This window comes from Trichosurus vulpecula, chromosome 2 (genome assembly GCF_011100635.1).
Source record: "Trichosurus vulpecula isolate mTriVul1 chromosome 2, mTriVul1.pri, whole genome shotgun sequence".
Classification (NCBI taxonomy): domain Eukaryota; kingdom Metazoa; phylum Chordata; class Mammalia; order Diprotodontia; family Phalangeridae; genus Trichosurus; species Trichosurus vulpecula.
The window spans coordinates 363,591,218-363,612,103 of NC_050574.1; the positions used below are offsets into that span (position 1 = coordinate 363,591,218).

General features: G+C 40.4%; 1 protein-coding gene across 1 annotated transcript in view; it reads right to left on the minus strand.

Moving 5' to 3' along the window:
- Window positions 1-339: 339 nt before the first annotated feature.
- The window catches only part of TMEM45A (transmembrane protein 45A), a 94,339-nt gene continuing 73,792 nt past the window's right edge, over window positions 340-20,886 (minus strand). The window contains exons 3-6 of the mRNA XM_036743068.1: window positions 16,695-16,907; window positions 15,186-15,370; window positions 5,218-5,363; window positions 340-1,333 (exon numbers count right to left, since the gene is read on the minus strand). Of these exons, the coding sequence (XP_036598963.1) occupies window positions 1,240-1,333; window positions 5,218-5,363; window positions 15,186-15,370; window positions 16,695-16,907 (638 nt within the window). The 3' untranslated portion in view covers window positions 340-1,239. The remainder of the gene's footprint in view (window positions 1,334-5,217; window positions 5,364-15,185; window positions 15,371-16,694; window positions 16,908-20,886) is intronic.

Consider the following 20,886-nt stretch of genomic DNA (forward strand, 5'->3'; position numbering starts at 1 on the left):
CTCTGTGAGATTTTTCCTCTTGTCCATAGTAGATTTCTGACTCATGGTCAATCTAACCATAATGAAGACCCAAATCAAAGAACATCTCGACACCATGGAGATGCTTTGGGGGATGACAGTCCTATCCCTTGAAGATCATGGCAATGTCAAGATTAAGTAAAAGTAAAATGCCTCCTTCATTAACTTCCTTGCTTGTTCCCTTGGCAAGTTGACACATCCCAGATCTAGCACTAGAGTGACTAAGGGGGATTTATCCACCCTCGGATTGCTTTCTAATCTACTCTTCTCATGGAACTGGCTTAAAGACTACTGTGAGAAGACATAGAAATAGAGACCATGTAGGTTAAATATTTTTATTCACATATAAATTTAAACATACATTAACTTGTGCAGCTGCTACTTGGGAGTGTCTTATTATCTCTATTGAGTCCATTCTACCGCCAACAGATGTCCACACCAAGTGCCAGTGAGGACAGGGCCCTGGGTGGATAGCTAGCAAGAAAGATGCAAAGTCTCTGCTCTGAATGACATTCACCCATTGGCATGGAGGGCATGTTAATTCTGAGTTTAGGGCAGGATATTGTGCCTGGACCACCTATGATTTCATTGGTATAGGGTGCTCTCAGGTAAGGAAGCTCCCTCTACCAAGGCCCATCAGCACTTTGTCTGTATCAAAGCCTTAGAGAATTGCCCATGGTACCAAGGTGCTAAGTGACTTTGCTTAGGGTCACACAGCCAGTATATGCACAGAAGACCAGATCTTCTTAGCTCTAAGGCCAGTACCCGATCCACTACACCATGCTTCCTCTAAATCCTGTGCTTAATAAATTACAAACAGTTGCAAGTTTAACTCAGATAATCTAAGCCCATCTTAAGGAAAAATAGCGCACATCTTTTTCCATGTGCAACATCAAACATTAGGAGGATGGGCTAAATTGTCAGGGAAACCCCACTCAACCCTCTAATTCCATGATTAAAGTGCAAAGTGAACCACTCTCCAAATGTACACCTGGGCCTAAAAACAATACATGCAGATACTTTAGCAAGGTGGGAGAATACAGTATGCAGAGACTGACCCTTACAGGACCTAGTTGCATAAAAGGACAAGATAAACTATCCTGGAGGTTGCCCTTTACAAGGCTAGTCACCTAAGAACGAGAATAATGGCACAAACCACGTTTGCAGACATCAACCTAAGGGTAAGAAGTCTAACTGGAAAAGCAGGGACGCCTAACAAAATTATATTTCTTCTTCTGATTCTTGGTCTCGTTCAACATTTTTCAGCAATCTCATGTCAGAAGGAAAGTTCTTCTTAACTTTTGATCTAATTAACCTGAGAAGAAAGAATAGTTTGTCATTAGACAGAGCTAAACAGATTTGAATTGGGGACATTGTAAATCAAATCAAGGGAATTAGCTTTTCAAGTTGAAAGGGCAATCCAAAAGAGCAGACAACTGAACAGTCACTTCGATTATGCCACCTCCTCCTTTGTGATAACTTTTCTTCCCTGGCCTTCATGGTCATGATTCGCTGCCTGTCTCTCTTATCTAATTCTGGGTCTCCCTTGCTTACTCCTCTTTCTCCTCCTCCTCCTCCCTTAAAGTGGTCTGTTTTTGATCCTCCAGTCTCTCTATACTGTCTCCCCAGGTGATCGCATTCACTCCCGTGACTTCAATTATTATTTCTATACAAATGCCTAACCTGGCCTTTCTGGGTAGGACCTGTTCCGAACCACTTCTAACCCCTTCCTTTCCTAGTCTCCTAGTCTTTTGGTTCCCTTTGCAGCTCAGCATCTGAGATGGGTTGCTGAGGAGGGGAAGTGATTGGATTTTTGAGAATGAATGAGGTGAAGGGAGTAGAAGGTACATCCTACCTGTAGGCAGAACAAAATCATGAATAATCCGGCTGATTTTACCCCTTGCCCAGCTCTAATACAAACTACATGCAGACAAGTATTTTCCTCATAGAGAGTCACTGCTATATGAACCCAAGAAAGCATTTGGTTGTGTTATTTGTGGAAGGGAATGGGCTGTTACCAGGTCAACAAAGCACCTTTACTGCGAAATAACTACAGAGATATAAAGTCCAGTAGAGCTAGAAGAGATTTTGGGAATCATTATGTCCAGCCTCATCCTATTATTTATGAAGAAAATGAGGCCCAGAGGCATTAGATGGTGACCCAAACACAACATGGTGTTCCCAATATCATACAGTGTGGAAGATGGCAGATCTCCTCAATGGGAGATATGAGTCATAAATTCAGTTTTTCTGACTCCCAGTAAAGTACTCATTCTACCTTACCATACCATCTTCCCTTGTATACAAGAATCCTCGTAATTGGCTTTTGCTTATATCCATACTGGCAAATAGCTTGTTTCACAAATTAACACCACAATATATATATTAGCTTGTATAAGATAAGGCCAACAAAAGCAACGGTTTTCATTTGTGTAGTTTTTCAATTCAATTCAATAAATATTTATTAAGTGCCTACTATGTGCTAGGAAGGGCAACTAGGTGGCATGGTGGATAGAGTGCTGGACCTGGAGTCAGGAAGACTTATCTTCCTAAATTCAAATCTAGCCTCAGACACTTACTAGCTATGTGACCCTGGGCAAGTCACTTAACGGTTTGCCTCAGTTTCCTCATCTGCAAAATGAGCTGGAGAAGGAAATAGCAAACCACTCCAAAATCTTTGTCAAGAAAACCCCAAAGGGGGTCATGAAGAGCAGCACACGAACGAACAACAAGAAAAATGTGCTAAACACCATGCTAATGAGTTAAGTATAAATTAATCTCACCCAGTATAAAGTTCTCTAATTCTCCAAGACCATATGTCGATAAGCAAACCATTTAACCTCTTCGAGGCTCAATTTTCCCATCATAAAATGAGGATAGCATTATTTGTATTAATTCATGGGAACATGTGAAGATCAACTGAAATCATGTGCCAGAGAGTTTTCAGACCCTAAAACACTAAATGAAGGAGTTGTTATTTATTATTGCTAATGAGTAGCAAAGGCTGCATTGATTGGGGAGGAGGAATGGCAACACGAATTGTGGTACATGGATGTAATGGAATATAACTGTGCTCTAAGAAATAATTAATATGAAGGCTAGAGAGATTCATGGGAAGACTTATGTGAACTCACGCAAAGTGAAGGAGGCAGAACCAGGAAGACAATATTCATTTAACTATAACAATATAACATATATAACTATAACAATATAAATGGAAGCAACAACAAAGACCCGTGAAACTCAAAGTGTATAATCATAATGACCAATCTCGGTCCTGAGCTGCTTCTGGGGAAACATGAAGCTCCTGCTTCTGAACAATGAGAATCTGCGCTAGGGTCTAAGCCATATTTTCCTCATGCACATTACTGGGACCACCTGGCTCTCGGCGTCTTGCTGAATAGCTTAAATTTAGCACTGATTTGTAACTATTAATTATCCACTTGTAGGAACCATAAACCCACTGAACTTTTCTCTATTTGAGTATATCATAATTGTGAATGCCTTGCTGAGAAAGTGAGAACTCTAAGAGAGAAAAATGAAGGGTAGGAAGGGGAGATTATCCAGGAGAAGGGTGGTGAATTTGGTTCTGGACATATTAAATGAAATGTTTTGGTCCATTTGACTTAGTCCAGACCTATTACTTCCTCAGAATGGGACTACAAGGGTACAAATTCCCTCCATGGATACAGGTTGACAATTCATCTGTATTATAAATGCCTAGAGAGTTGCTGAGGCACTGAGAAGATATAACATGTCCATAGTTACACAGCTATCATGTATTAAAGACAAGACTGGAACCAAAGTTTTGCTGACTCCAAGACCAGCCTCTAACTATAGTGCCACACTGCCTCTCGTGATGTTCAAAAACAAACAAAAAGCATTAAGAGCCTTATACCACTGCTTTTTTTTTCAATACAACATTAATCTCAGAAAATTCAGACAAAAGAATTCAGTTAAAAAACCACATCAGTGCAACTTCTCTCCTTCCCCTCACTTGTGACTTATCTGGGTATTAATTGTCCCATGTTAAAGAAAAAGAAAAAGAAAACAAAAGAAAATTCACTTCTTAAGCAGCTTTACCTATCTTTTTGCCTAATGTTGCTGTTTCATGACCTGATATTTGTGGAGAGTTTAGAATTAAAAACCTCTGGGTGCCTCCTGGCAACTCTCTTGAACTTTAAGTTACAATTGAGTAGCTAATCAGCACCTTGGACTTTCCACGCTAGTTATACTAAAGTGTATGTCTGACCATGACTATTCAGTCAGCTCTGGTGGTTCCTCATTACCTCCAACATCAAAGATAAAATCCTGTTTGGCATTCAAAGACCTTCATAATCTGGCCTCCTCCTACCTCTCTTGCTTCCTATACCTAGTTCCCCTCCACACCATACAATCCATTGTGGCATGGGCCATCTTCTCCCCCAACTCCCACATCATTCCCAGTTAGTCTTGGAGGTGGCATGAGAGATGCTAAGCAGTAGTCAGTGGCTTCGGCAGTGCCAATAGTGGTTCAAGGGGTTTCTGGGACATCCACTAATGCCCTGAATCCTCAGAGGATTACCCTTGCATTGAATGAACAGAGGGAATGAAGTGTAGGAGCACATATCTGGCATCTTCCATGTTCCTAAAATCCGTAAGTGGTTGGCTAAAACGAATTATCATTTAACATCAGGATAGACAACATGCTAAAACCACCAATTAAAACACTGACTTTTGCCTCTTTTTGTGTCCCAAGTGCTTAGCACAGTGCCTGGCACACAGTCGCTGCTTAATAAATGTTTATTGATTGATTGCTAACTGACAGCTCAGGCAAGTAAGGACATTTAAAGAAAGAAGGAGTAGGAATGACCTCATCTCTTTATGTTTTAATGTATCTGATAAATATTTCTGGGGGTCCCATTAGTATATAGTGCCCAGAAAAATCTTACCAAAATACAGCTGTGATCTTTATTAGCTCCCTATTGCCTACCAGATAAAGTCTAAACTGCTTAGCATGGCATCCAGAAACCTCCATGAGTCCCCTCTATCTTTTCTAAACAGTAATGTTATTGTCTGCAAGAAATATTGAGTCAGCATTCCTCTTCCTTGACTTTCATTTTAGGCGCTCTGAATGAATCAGAGCTCAGCACCACCAAGTCTCTATATACCTTAGATTCTGTAGAACTGCTCCCTAATGACCAATGGCAGTTAACTTACCAGGTGATAAAAGCATAATTCACACCCAGGATGAAATAAGCGAATGCATAATGCCAGCAAAAGCAAACGGTCAGAAACAACATGTTGCCATGATCTGTTTGGTTCCATTCAGGGCTTCCATCAGGGGGATACAATACAAAGCCAATCTGTAATAGAAAACAATAATCATCATTGAAGCCATCAGATACATCATAAAGATGGTGAAGTTTTAAAAATGGTTTCAGGCTTACTGGCAAGCCATACACCCAAGACCCTGATTGCCACAAAAATGGGCCTTCTGTTCTTTCCAGTAATGCAGGCTGCAGCTGCCTAAAGCACATAAAGGCCAGGTGTAAGAGCCCGCTATATCACCTCTCAGACTTCCTGGGATTTAGAACTAGAAGGAAATGAAATCATCTGCAAATTTCTTTCGACATGTGAGGAAACTGAGGCTCATAAAATCTGCTGGTCAATGAGCATTTTTATTTTAAATTTTGAGTTCCACTTTCTCTTCTTCCCTCCAGCTCCCCCCACACACATTGAGAAGGCAAGAAATACAATACCCATTACACATGTGGAGTCACAGGAAACCTATTTCCATATTAGCCATGTGGCAAAAAAAAAAAAACAAGAAAAAATCAAGAGAAAATATGCTTCAATCTGTACTCTGTGTCTATCAGTTCTCTCTCTGGAGGTGGATGGCATTTTTCATCATGAGTCTGTTGGAATTTTCTTGGATCATTGTACTGATCAGAGTTGTAAGGCCTTCACAGTTGATTCTTATTACAACATTGCTTCTACAAGCACTCATTAGTCACATATGATATGCCACACACTGTGCTAAGTGCTGGGGATGCAAAGAAAAGCCAAAATGCTGTCCCTGTCCTCAAGAAGCTTACTTTCTAGAGGGAGAGACAACAACAAAATATGTACATACAGGATGACTACAGTGAAAATGGAAGGCAATCTCAGAAGGAAGGCACTGAGCAGAGAGGAGGAAGACTGAGAAAGGTCTCCTTTGGAGGACAGGATTTGAGACAAGTCCTGAAGGAAGCTAGGGAAACTTGGAAACCTCCACCCCACCTCACCCCGAGGCATGAAGTCAGGTCAGGGAAGTAAGCTGGATGGTACGGTGTGTGTGGAAAGGAGTGAAATACAAGAGTGGAAAAAGTAAGAAGTGGCTAGATTATAAAGAACCTCAAATGCCATATGGAGGACTTGATATTTATTCTGGAGACATTAGGGAGCTATTGGAGTTGATTTAGTAAGGGGTAACATAGTCAGAGGGCAGCTAGGTGGTGCAGTGGATGGAGCACCAGGCCTGGGGGTCAGGAAGACCTGAGTTCAAATTTGGCTCCATATACTTACTAGCTGGGCAAATCACTTAGCCCTGTTTGCTTATGTTTCCTCATTTATAAAATGAGCTGGAGAAGGAAATGGCAAAACATTCCAGTGTCTTTGCCAAGAAACTGCCAAATAGGGTCATGAGAGTCCTGAGACTCTGGGCAAGCCATTGAAGCAGCTCCCCTCCCCGCCCCCACAACCCCTGGCTTTGAAAATCCAGATATTGGTGCTTCTCTTGTAACTATGTATTGCTATGGATAGAATGGTTTGTGTTGTTTGCTCTGTTTGTATTTTTTCTGTGTTTGTATTTGCTCTGAAGTTCAGGATGCTGGCTTTCCCCCCTGAACTAAGTGAATGATATATGTATGTTTAATTAAAGTAAGATTGTTAATCCCTTAAAGTTGCTTTCCTTAGAAAAGCAGATCAAAGATCCTGCGCTAGCAGCCCTCCTGTGTGCTGGTGCTCTAATTAACATCGTTGTTACAGAGAGAAGGGAAGAAAACAAGCACCTATCAAGTACTTCCTATATGCCAAGCATACTGTGCTACATGCTTTGCAAATATTATTTCCTTTGATCCTCACAATAACCTTGGCAGACAGGTGCTATTATAATTCCCATTTTACACTTGAGGAGACTGAGACACACAGTGATTAAGTAACTTCGTAAGGGTCACAAAGCTCGATTTGAACCTGGTTTTTCTTGACTCCAGGCCCAGCACTCTACTCACTGCACCACCTACCTGCCTCAAGGCTACCTACAGATGCTGGGAAGGTAGAAACAACAGGATTATACCGAAGATTGGATAAGGAGTAGTAAGTGCTGTCAGGGGTGGCACTAAGGTGGTGAGCCTGGATGACTTTGAGGATTTAAATACCCTCGACAGTAACAGGAAAGTTGAGGAGAGAAGAAGGGTTTTGGGGGGAAAGATAATAAACTTCCAGCCTGGAGGATAAAGGCACACCCAGTCTTTTTTGAAAAATATATAGTTGTTACAATAAATTTTATTTAAAAATAAAAATATTATAATAAAATTATAGTAATTAATATAATAAAGGCCAATTGTTCAATGTATTACTGGATTGTACAGTTTTCTGTAAAAGCCTCCTGAGGAAGCTGGGGCAGGAATAATGGAGGAAAAAAATCCAGGATGGCTCCAAAGTCCTTGACGAATAACAGGATATTAGCAAGTGAGGGAAGAAATAAATCCATTTTTAGATAGTGTGGTACAGAGAGCCATGAGAGAGTGAAAGAATACTCACCCTGGAGTCAGAGGGCTTGGGTTCAAATCCCATCCATGATGCTACCTGTGTGACCTTGTATAAATCATTTAACTTCCCTAGACCTCAGTTTCCTTGTCTCTAAAATGGAGGGAGAATCAGGGGTGGGGAACGTGCAACCTCGAGGCCACATATGGCCCTCTAGGTCCTCAAGTGCAGCCCTTTAGTCAAAGGATTAGGGTTTGAGAACCTAGAGGGCCACGAGTGGCCCCCAAGGCCACAGGTTCCCCACCCCGATCTAAATGGCCTCGGAGGCCTCTTCCAGCTCCAGATCCATACTCATAGGATCCTAAATTGGCTATGATTTGAAAGAGGGAAAGATCAAATGGAGACAGCCTACTGAGAGCTGAAAATGCAAGACCAGATTGGAGTCTGGAAGAAAGACCTGGGAATTTGGGCTTTCATCCTCACAGAAATGACAAACCTAGAATGCAGACGAGATTTCTAAGAGAGATGATGAAGAGAGAGAAGAGCCAAAGCCTTAACGCTTAAGGAGAAAGCCTCAGAATCAGTGACCCTCCTCGACAAAAATGGGATGACTGGATGATCTAAAAATAAACAGCCACAGAAAAGTGGAAAACCACAGTGATTGTCTTGATAATTCATGAACAAACCACCCAGAGTACATGATCAAGCCTTTTCTTTAACTCTTTTGCCTCCTTTTTCCTTTTTTTCCTTTAATTTTTAACATCTTTATCAATTTTTATATCATCTTTATTTATTTGTTTGTTTGTTTGTTTATTGTTCTGATATGTCCCTCCACTCTCCTGGACCCAGAGAACCATCCCATGTCCTGAGGAATAAAATAAGAAAAAGAAAAAGAGCTGTTCAGGAAAACCAACCCTGGGTTGTTGGACGGAGTTCCCCAATAGGTGCCGTATTCTTTACCCATAGTGGCCCGGCCTCTGACCCCAAGGAAGGGAGGTGCTTTTTTACTCAACTCTTCCCTTAGTCATTATAATTGTGTAGTGCTAAATTCAGTTTTGTTGTCAATCTTTCTGTTTACATTGTTTTCCTGGCTATGCTCACTTCACCCACATCAATCAATTCATTCAGATGTTCTCAAAGAATTCTAACTCAGCTGGTTAAGTCAGGGTAAAGCGTGCTCTCACTTGCATTACCTAGGTGGTTTTCTCAGTTGATGGCTTAACCTGAAGACATGGCCATCCAAAGAGCTCAAAACTCTACATATAAATATATCTGTGGTTAATTGTAGCCTTCCTGGGGGGTGAGGGAGAAGGAAGGGGGGAGGACTGAAGAAAACTAACAAGTAAGAAAAGATGGGCAGCTCTCAACTCACAGTATTTATTATATAGGCTTTCTTGAAATGCCAATTTATTGCTATATATTCTGAGCTCTCTCTTGTGTTCTGCTGTGCACATGACATGCTTTTTTCTTTTCCTATTGTATTTAAGCTTCAATATTTAAGCTTATAATGTTTCTTTTTCTTTTCTTATTATGTATTTAAGTTTCAGTAATAAAAAAGCAAAAAAAAAGCTCATAATTATGTATAAAAAGAAAATAAGATAGGGTCTCAAAGATTTATATGTGGCAATTGTGAAAGAGCAATTACTGTGGCAAACACATGGCCTTTCTGAACTGCATCATGGCCCAATTCACCAAATTCATGTAGACAAAGTCATGGTGTTAGCCTTCAGCCTTCTTCCTACCCAGAAACTCCCTCTTACAAAGCGCAAAGATGGGGAAGGTCTTCTGAGACTCTAACAACAACTTATCATGTTTATATGGTTCCTTAACAGTTTTTTTTTTAAATCACATTCCTTAGAACCCTATAAGGTAGTAAGCAGAATAAGACTATCCCCATTTTAGAAACAGAGGCTGAGAAAGATGAATTGACTTGCCCAGGGCCATACGGCTAGCAAGTGCTGGAATGTGAACCTGGATCTTTTAAAGCCATGTCCAATATTCTTCCCACCACACCATAAGTCTGCTTTTTTGTTCGGGTCTCTGTGTCACCAACAACCAGTAACTTCAGTGGGGGAAAAAACCCAAAACCAACAACAACAACAAAAAACCTCAACCACATAGCTATTTGGGGCCATGAAGATAAAATAACCAGCAAATTATCTGAGCTTTTCATTTGTCAATTAGTAACAGAGAAACTGTGTTTTTTTAAAGGGATAAAATAACAGAAATGCCAAATTTCCCAGTTTTACAGAGGGCATTATGACCATTGACTCGGGCTATGTCTCTTAATGATACCAGGAAGGAAAAGACCTCTGTGCCAGAAGTTGGCAGTTGATAGAGAGATCTAAGTGCCTCACCTTTCTAATCCCAATTAGTGACAGAGATGACCTCAGAAATGATGGCACTGAGTGATGGAGCTGTTGCTCAACACACCTAGTTCTTGAATATCTGCTTAGAAAGGTAGAGAAATAGGGGCCTCCTCCAGAACTAAGGCTCAACTCTGATGAGGAAAGGCATCACCCAGCACCACCAAGCAAGATTGCTGTAAGGCCTCAATCCCATGACTCAATACACTCATCTTAATGATTTAAGCCTCTTAATAATAGGAAAGCGCAGAAAGAAAATGACTTCAGTTCCCATGATTCTACATGAGGAGCTGGGAAATCTGGGAATAGGGCCTGGAGAGAGTCCCCCTGCTACCCAAGAGCTACCAAGTGCTCTTTCTTTTAAAAGGGCCAATAGATGTTGGGCAGTGGCTGAATACTATTTTGCTATAAGAAATGAAGGCAAAGATGGTTTCACAGAAACCTGGATAGACTTATAAGAACTGCTGCAGATTGAAGGAACAGAACGGGGAAAGCAATTTATACTGTAATATCAATATTGTAATTCTGAAAGACTTCAGAATGTTGATCCAACACAAGGATCAACCATGATTTCAGAGGACTGATGATAAAGAACCCAGCCTCATGACAGAGAGATGATGGACTGATAAGCAGAATGGGAAACACATTTTTGAATGTGACTAATGTGGGAATTTGTTTTGCCTGACTACGCCTGTTTGATACAAAGGTTGTGTATTCCTTCTCCTTTCTTTCCTTTTTATTTTATTCATGGGGGTGGGGGGGAAGATGAAAGGGAGAGAAATAAATGCTTGATAATTGAAAAATAAATAAAATTTTAAAAAGCAAGGACAATAATCTACTTAGTCATCTCCTCCCATCCCAAAAGCACCAACTGTTTGGCCTTTGGTATCTGGAAAATGAGAATCTGCCTCATACGATCTTCTATAAAAGAAGAAAGAAAGAGGACTACAAGAAAAGACGTGAGGTAGCATCTTGGGTTTGTGCTGGAAAAGAAATCAGATTGACAGAAGCTTGCGAACAACAAATATTCTTACCCAAACCTATACATTCATATAGTGTTTGATAGGAATCTACTGGAGTATTTTGGGGAGGGTGACAGATATGGTCAAAGGGTGGGAAGGAGAAAGGGGAAGGAAGAGCTCATAGAAGATCTCCACCTGCTGTTAACGCCTTCTCCCAACCTCCACCCCCCCCAAAAAAAAATACCTCTGCTCAGAGGCCCAGTCTCTTAATTCTTAAGTCCCTTTGTGGTCCCATGTATTTTACTTTATGCATTTTAAAACATTATTGTGAAAAAAGGGTCACTGGCATCACTAGACCTTCAAAGTGAGGGAGTGGGAAGGAGAGGGGAAGGGAATCAGGTCGTGCAAAAAAAGTTAAGAACACCTGGCCTAGATAATCTCCAAATTTCTGATCCTAGGTGTGTGTGTCAGGGTACTGTTGACTGTCTGTGAAGACAAGTACCACCATGAATTCTAGACACTGAGGAAACGCTGAAAAAGAAACTGAAAAGTAGAGACACTAAGGCAGGCACACACTAAAGATAAAGCTTCTGTTATAGAATATTCATATATTCCAAGAGGAAATGTGCCAACTAAGCAAAAACAAATTCTCAGACACTGAATATTTTTCTCACAGGTGGATTTTGGGAAAAGCTGCAGCTGAGGCTTTCATTTCCTGACAATGTGCACACTTCCTTTGGTCCTGAGTATTCAGTGGGTTGTTTTATTTTTTTCAAGGCCTCAAATATTTCAAAGTTATTATTTCATCTGGCCACCAAGTGAAAAAGGAAACCAGTCTAGACATTTATAGAGGAAAAGAAAATATTAAAAGAGTTATAGCATTAGTGCTTAAGAACATTAACCTCAGATTTCCTCTCTGATCCAAGAGTAGTTTCTGAAAACGCACTCACCAACAACTATGACCTTAATGTAATCTCCTCGAGGGCAGGAGCTTTCTCATTTTCATCCTTATAATTTCAGTTCAGTGCCTGGATGGCACCTCAAAGTTTATTGAATTAAATTTACACACCAAAGGATGGTATAATTCACCAGTTCTTTTCTAAGTCTGTTGATGGAGTCTTGTAAATGCTTCCTTCCAGTGGTAGTACTGGTACAAAGCTACAACAGAAACTCTAAAAGAATTCCCTTTTAAAGATGTCCAGAAGTTCAAAGACATGGAATTGTAGAAGGCAAAGTCATTACAATCAGGAACAATGTAAAGATTAGTAAGTGTTCAAGCTATCTTTGTCCCTGTGCCATTCTATGGAGCTCAAATGACATGCTCACTACAAGAAAGCAGAATACAAATTTCTCCTTTTTTTTTCTTTAGGAGAACACAGTTGAATTGTATCCTTCCTGTCGAAGGAAACACCATAGAAACAAATTCATTCTCCTAGAGTCAATTCTCAGTTATTTACAAGTGGATTAATAATAGCTGTCATTTATATAGCACTTTAAGATTTATAAAAACTGCTTCTACCATACTCTGCCACCCTGACTCACAAACATGTCTTATTCCAAAAAATCATTTTTAAATGTATTTGCTCGAAATGCAGTATATCCAGCAAGTGGCTGGAGCTTGGCTGTATTTTTGTAATATAGGGAAAACTGAGGGAATGGAGGATGGGGAAAGAGGTGCCAGGTCTGGAGTTACCCCAAAGAAGCGTATCAACCAATTAGCAAGTATAAGATAGCATAACAAGAGTATGGCAAGCACAACAAGTAACAGAGGTATCATGTCAGGTGCTGAGACTGCTGAGGAAAATAAAAAAGCACCCTCCTTGCCAGGGAACCAGTACTGTAATGGAAAATGTCTATATTCTTACTGCCAAAGAAAACAAGATAATCTGTATTATCCATGTATGGGAGGGGAAAGGGTAGACCTGTGGTTTCACTGGCGTAGGGTACTCTGGGTGAGAAAACTTCCTCCACCAATATAGAACCACACCCATTATTTATAGTTAACAAACTTTTCTACCTCATGCCTGAGGGGGGCCAGAGCTACAAGACACTTTTGGATTGGGCAGAGGGACAGTTCTCCTCCCCTGTGTCACCGAAGTGTTTACATCCATTTTGGCAGGAAGATGAGACTATGGCTCAATAAAAATATTTGCTTCTAAAGTTAATAAAAATCACTGAAAGGAACGGGGAACATTATAAGGAAAGTGAATACATGCCTAACAGGCCTGAATAAATTTCTGTTGCATCCAAAGTCAAATTACTTTTTACTAATAATAAACATCAAAAGGACTCAGTCTGATTTTGTTGGTGAGCAGAAATCTTAAATTTGTCCAATATTCTCTCTTTTAGAAACCAAATCACTTAGTTGATACAATATTTGTTCACATAACACCCCTAAAATGCCCATAAATTTCCTGCACTTAGTTTCCTGTCAAAGACACACTGCCAAAAACCCGATTAAACTGAAAAAATTCACCAGTACTCAATTATTTGAGGAAAGAGAGAGGATAAGCATTTATTAAGCCCCTACTATGTGCCAGGTGCTGAACTAAGCACTTTACAAATATTATCTCATTTGATTCTCACAATAACCCTGAGAGGAAGGTGCTATTATTATCCCCATAATCATCATCATCATCATCATCATCATCATAATTATTATTATAGCTAACATTTGTATCATGCTTACTATGTACCAGGTCCTATGGTAAATGCTGTATAATTACTATCCCAGTTGATCCTCACACCAACCTTGAGAGGTAGGTGCTATTATGATCCCCACTTTACAGCTGAGGAAACTGAGGTAGGCAGAACTTAATTTACTCGCCCCAAAGCCACACAGCGAGTAAGTGTCTGAGGCTGGATTTGAATTCAGGTCTCCCTGACACCAAGCCCAGTGCTCTATACCTGGCTAGGACATCACTCCATCATTCCTGCCTCCTCCTTGTCCTTTTCTCCCTTTATTTCCTTCAAAGCTCAACTCCATTGCCACCTCCCACACCCCAAAAATTATTTCATATTTATTTTGTATATAATGTGAATGTAGTTAGACATGTTCATTTCTCCGCTGAGAGGAATGTGAACTCCTTGAGGGCAGGGATGGCTTTGTTGCTTTTACTTAATAAATGCTTGCTACTGACAGATTTGACTGACTGATTTCCTTCTTCCGAACAGCTCCAAATCTGGCATTTCTCTCACCAGTCTGCACTTCCTCAGCCTCTCAATCAACACTCCTCTCTGTTCAAATTGTCACATCTTTCCTGTTGCCTTGATGGTGCCATCTACCTCTTTCCAAAGTCCCCATAACTGCTTATTGCTTATGAAATTATTACTTATTACAGCTTATTATCACTTACGAAATTGGAACTTCTAACTAGACCATAAAGTTCTTGGTGAGTTGACTTTTCTCACCATCTTTCTCATCAGTGATCACTGCAAATTGAATGTACTCCGGGAATTCTTCCCTAACTAGTCTAGATTTACCAGTTGTTTTTCCACCTCCCTAAATTTATGTGTAGGTATATTAGTCATTAATGTGTTCTTTATTATATACGCAAACTTATATCACCTATGATTTTGTCATTATGTGTACTCACTCTATGTACACAAATCTCAATTCTTCTCCAATTTAGTAGATTGTCATCAAGAGGTCCTCTTTGCACAGGTGAGGGACTCAGGGTACGGAATATTTTATATATATTGTAAGACTCAACTCATTTGTTGGTTGGTTTTCTGAACTGCTTTAAAAAAACATTTGTTATAAGAATGTCTTGCATAGCAGAGTGGGGAGGGATAAATTCTGAAATTTTTTTAAAGTTTCTCTAGCTGAAAAATTTGTCACCCCATGATCAGTCTGGTGAGAAACCTTTTCTGAAATTAGCTAGGCTGGTCTTCAGATTACAGACAGATAATCAATCACGCGGACTCTTTTATCATCCCATTAGCCTGCAAGTTCCTTGAGGACAGCAACTGCTTTCTAACGTGAATCCCCAGAAAGGGGCTCCCTCTTGGCCAATCCCTGGCAAGGTTCTCACTGGGGTTTCTCTGAGCATTCAGGACATCCCTTTCTAAATGTAAATGCTGCCTCGGGTAAGTGGAAGCACAGGCTTACCTGCCAAAACCAGCTGCCTTGAAGCAACACAAAGCTTGACCCGAGGAGCTCTAAAACTATATTGCCCCGGAAGAGAAATTCCATGAATATGCAGATCGCTGCACCAATGACAGACAGGAAAAGCAGCTGATGTATATATATGTCCAGCATTGCCCGGCCATGAGTGTGGAAGTAAAAGATAAAACCTGGTGGATGAGACAAAGATGTGTTTTACTTCAACAGAAGTGTCTTGTTCATGGAACAGCCAGGAGGCCAGTGTCACTGGATCAAAGAGTACATGATAGGGAATATAAAGTATAAGAAGCCTGGAAAGGTAGGGCTAGGTTATGAAGGGCTTTGAATACCAAACAGAGCAGGTCCAGGAGAATAATACACACAATGGCAATAATATAAATGAAAACAACACTGAAAAGGCAACCAAATGCTGATTGACTGCAATGTCTCAATACTGATCTAGGATAACAGATGATGAAAAACAATTTCCCCCTCTTTGTAGAAAGATGGAAGGTTTATGGGTACAGAATGGTTCGATGACTGAGGTGACTGGTTTAGCTTAACTGTCATTGTTACAAAGAAGGGTTGAAACTGAACTCCTATTGCACACACAACATTCCATTACCGCCTCTATGCCTTCGTTCAAGCTGCCCATACACCCCCAAGCTTCTGCCACCATCCCTCCTTACCTGGACCTCTTAGAAACCCTAACTCCCTGCAAAGCCCAGCTCACAGCCTCCTATTACATCAGGTGTTTCCCGATTTCCCCCTGCAGCTACAGCCTCTTCCTCCTCCTTCTCCTCACCTGAAATGTGTTCAATGTGGAGACATTTCCTATTCACTTATATTTGTACATGTTGTTTCACCCTGATATAACAGAAGCTCTTCCAGGACTGGAAAAGTTTAATTTTTATCTTTTTCTCCAGTACAATGTAGATGTTTACTAGATGCTGGCTTGGTGCCTATCAGGAAATAACTAGTGGAAAAAAGGTTAGCATCCGAGCTTCAAAAAAAATTGAAAAATGAAAAAGAAGCAATGGCAAAGGAAAGAAGGCTAAATGTGGAGTCAAGAGACTTGGGTTCAAATCTTGGCTTCATTACATTCTACCTATGTGCCCTTGGACAAGTAAGTTAACCTCTGGGCCAAGTTTTCTCAGAGGTAAAAAGAGGGGGTTGGACCGAAGTATGGTCCCTTTCCAGCTCTAAACGTAGGCCTGGATAATGCTACTCTATCTCACAGGACTGCACTGAGAAATCAACCATAACTCTCCTTGAGGACAAAGTATTTCTTCATCTATAAAATTAAGAAGCTGGACTAAATGGCTTCCGAGAGCTCTGCCAGTTTTAATGTATAATTGCATGTGTTTATCTGTATGTGTGTGTATATATACATACATACACATATGTGTGTATATATACATGCATATATATTATATATACATTATATATATACACACACATATGTAATCCCTAATAAGGAGTGGTGGATGAAGGAAAATACCCACTCAGGCTTACCTTCCACAAAGAAGGCATTTGAGAGCATCATCTTGCTTAAGGAAACTGGCAGTGCACGGGTGGCGAAGCACAAGATGTCAACCAATCCAGAAAGTCCAAAGAAGAAATACATGGTCGAGTGCTGCCAACTCATGAGGTTAGTCCAGTGTTTCTCTTCGTAGTTGTATAATCTCAGGCGGGGTCCACTAGGAACAAACTGTTCTGCTGTCATGCCTACGTGGGAGCAAACAAACAAAAATTAAAGGCCCTTTCTATGACCTCACCTATAATAAGAGGATACTGATTCCTAAGTCCCACACCTCGTCTCCATTGGATCTGCCCTTTAGGATGAGCAAGGCAGTAGTTCTTCACTGGATGTCTCCCCTTCTAAGCATTTCATTGTCATGCAAGGGAACTGATGGGAAAGGCTTTTAGACTGATTTCTAAGAATCAGTAATGTGGATCCAGGCCCTCTTGATTCCAAGGTCATGATGAGGCTGCTGCCATGTTTCCTCATGCCCCAAAATGAAAGACAATGCACCTTGCTGACTTTGGGCAAGGCACTTAGTCTCTCTAGGCCTCAGTTTCCTCATCTTTACAGTACTGGACTACAGCAGAGGTGTCACACATGCAGGCTCCTTCCCACTGAAGTCACAACATTTCCAGAGTGCTGCCCAAACCAGAATAAAATGTAATTGGGAAATATTTAACAAAATAAGTAAAAGTACAACCGAACACAGATAATGTTAATATGTCATTTTCTAAGTCAATATGTTACAGGATCCTTAGAATGGTTGTGTCCCCCATTTCTATTTGAGTTTGATATCACTGGCCTAGAGGATTACTAAGGTCCCTTCCAGATTTAAGGTGTTGTCGTTCTAAGTCTTAAAGCAGTGAAATACAATGGAAAAAGTAATGATAGTAAATGGAAGAGCTGGGATTCAAACCCATGCATGCCATTAAGTTATTATAAAGTTGGGCTCTACATTGGTAGAAGAAATTCCTACATGGATGAAATCACAGCTGCTTTAGGAATTTGCACATATAAATGTCAGTCATTATAGTAAAAATCATAGGATCATAGAATCATAGAATTAGAAATGAAAGCAACCTGAGAGGTCAACTAACCATTATAACAAATAGGTCTTATTCCAAAAAATCATTTCAAATGTATTTGCTCTGAATAAATTTGGTTCTGCCAGATTAGCCGTGTAGAGGTTGATGTTGTCTTCCTGGGCACTTTGCTTTAAGGTAACTTCTCCCAGAGGAAACGTGAAGCCAGGGTATGGTTGCATGGGTCAGAGAATTTGTTTTCCTCGGGTATAGACAGCTATAGAAGGACAAGAATGATTCAACTAATTATATAAATACAAGTAAAAGGTGGTTCTTTTTTCCCAGATGCTATTGGGTCCAGAATTCAGGATTGCTTTTATCCTTTTTAAAAAGACCCAATAGCAACAAATATGAATATTTCTCTATACAGAGGAAAACAGAAAAGGAAGCCATGAATTTCCATTATGTACACTATGGTATTTAGTGTAGATTTGTTGTTTTTTTTTTAATTTATTTAATATATTTAGTTTTCAGCATTGATTTTCACAAAAGTTTGAATTACAAATTTTCCCCCATTTCTACCCTCCCCCCAACTCCAAGATTGTGTATATTCTGGTTGCCCGTTCCCCAGTCAGCCCTCCCATCTGTCACCCCACTCCCCTCCCATCCCCCTTTCCCTTCTTCTCTTGTAGGGCAAGATAAATTTCTATGCCCCACTGCCTGTGTATCTTATTTCCTAGTTGCATGCAAAAACTTTCTTTGTTGTTGTTGTTTTTGAACGTCTGTTTTTAAAACTTTGAGTTCCAAATTCTCTCCCCTCTTCCCTCCCCACCCACTCTCCCTAAGAAGGCAAGCAATTCAACATAGGCCACATGCGTATCATTCTGGTAAAACCCTTCCACAATACTCATGTTGTGAAAGATTAACTATATTTTGCTCCTTCCTAACCTATCCCCCTTTATTGAATTTTCTCCCTTGACTCTGTCCCTTTTCGATAGTGTTTGTTTTTGATTACCTCCTCCCCCCGTCTGCCCTCCCTTCTATCATCCCCCTTTTTTATCTTCTTCCTCCTTCTTTCCTGTGGCGTAAGATACCCAGTTGAGTGTGTATGGTATTCCCTCCTCAGGTCAAATCCGATGAGAGCAAGATTTACTCATTCCCCCTCACCTGCCCCCTTCCCTTCCTACAGAATCACTTTTTCTTGCCACTTTTATGCGAGATAATTTACCCCATTCTGTCTCTCCCTTTCTCCCTCTCTCAATATATTCCTCTCTGATCCCTTAAATTGATTTTATTTTTTTAGATATCATCCCTTCATATTCAACTCACCCTGTGCCCCTTGTGTGTGTGTATACATATATATATATATATATATATATATATATATATACATATATATACCTACATATATACATACATAGACACACACATATATATATGCATATTCCTTTCAGCTGCTATGATATTGAGGTCTCATGAATCATACACATCATCTTTCTATGTAGGAATGTAAACAAAACAGTTCAACTTTAGTAAGTCCCTTATGATTTCTCTTTCTTGTTTACCTTTTCATGCTTCTCTTGATTCTTGTGTTTGAAAGTCAAATTTTCTGTTCAGCTCTGGTCTTTTCACTGAGAAAGCTTGAAAGTCCTCTATTTTATTGAAAATCCATATTTTGCCTTGGAGCATGATACTCAGTTTTGCTGGGTAGGTGATTCTTGGTTTTAATCCTACTCCATTGACCTCCGGAATATCGTATTCCAAGCCCTTCGGTCCCTTAATGTGGAAGCTGCCAGATCCTGTATTATCCTGATTGTTTTTCTGCAATATTCAAATTGTTTCTTTCTGGCTGCTTGCAGTATTTTCTCCTTGATCTGGGAGCTCTGGAATTTGGTGACAATGTTCCTAGGAGTTTTCTTTTTTGGGATCTATTTGAGGAGGTGATCTGTGGATTCTTTCAATTTCTATTTTACCCTCTGGCTCTAGAATATCAGGGCAATTCTCCTTGATAATTTCTTGAAAGATGATATGTAGGCTCTTTTTTTGATCATGGCTTTCAGGTAGTCCAATAATTTTTAAATTATCTCTCCTGGATCGACTTTCTAGGTCAGTGGTTTTTCCAATGAGATATTTGACATTGTCTTCCATTTTTTCATTCCTTTGGTTCTGTTTTATAATATCTTGATTTCTCATCAAGTCACTAGCTTCCACTTGCTCCAATCTCATTTTTAAGGTAGTCTTTTCTTCAGTGGTCTTTTGGACCTCCTTTTCCATTTGGCTAATTCTGCCTTTCAAGGCATTCTTCTCCTCATTGGCTTTTTGGAGCTCTTTTGCTATTTGAGTTAGTCTGTTTTTTAAAGTGTTGTTTTCCTCAATATTTTTTTCAGTATTTTTTTGGGTCTCCTTTAGCAAGTCATTGACTTGTTTCTCATGGTTTTCTTGCATCATTCTCATTTCTCATCCCAATTTTTCCTCTACTTCTCTAACTTGCTTTTCCAACTCCTTTTTGAGCTCTTCCATGGCCTGAGACCAGTTCATGTTTTTCTTGGAGGCTTTTGGTGTAGGCTCTTGCACTTTGTTGACTTCTTCAGGCTGTATGTTTTGGTCTTCTTTGTCACCAAAGAAAGATTCCAAAGTCTGAGACTGAATCTGGGTGCGTTTTCGCTGACTGGCCATGTTTCCATCCAACTTATTTGACCCTTGAGTTTTTCGTCGGGGTATCACTGCTTGTAGAGCAAAGAGTACTTTGTTCCAAGCCTGAGGGGATGTGCGGTTGATTTCAGAGCTATTTCTATATAGCCAGCTCTGCCACCCCAGCACTCCTCCTTCCTCAAGAACCACCAACCTGGACCTGATGCAAATCTTCAGCAGGCTCTGCACTCCTGCTCTGATCTGCCACTTAATTCCTCCCACCATATGGGCCTGGGGCCAGAAGTAACTGCAGCTGTAGTTCTGTAGCTGCACCTCCCCTGCTTCCCCTGGGGGGCGGGGCGGGGTGGCCGAACTGCCAACTCTGTCCCCCCGCAGCTTTTCCCACTAACCTTTTCTGTTGTGTTTGGTGTTTGTGGGTTGAGAAGTCTGGTAACTGCCACAGCTCACTGATTCAGGGTGCTAGGGCCTGTTCTGCCCGGCTCCTGGTCTGGCTGGTCCTGCTGCCTCC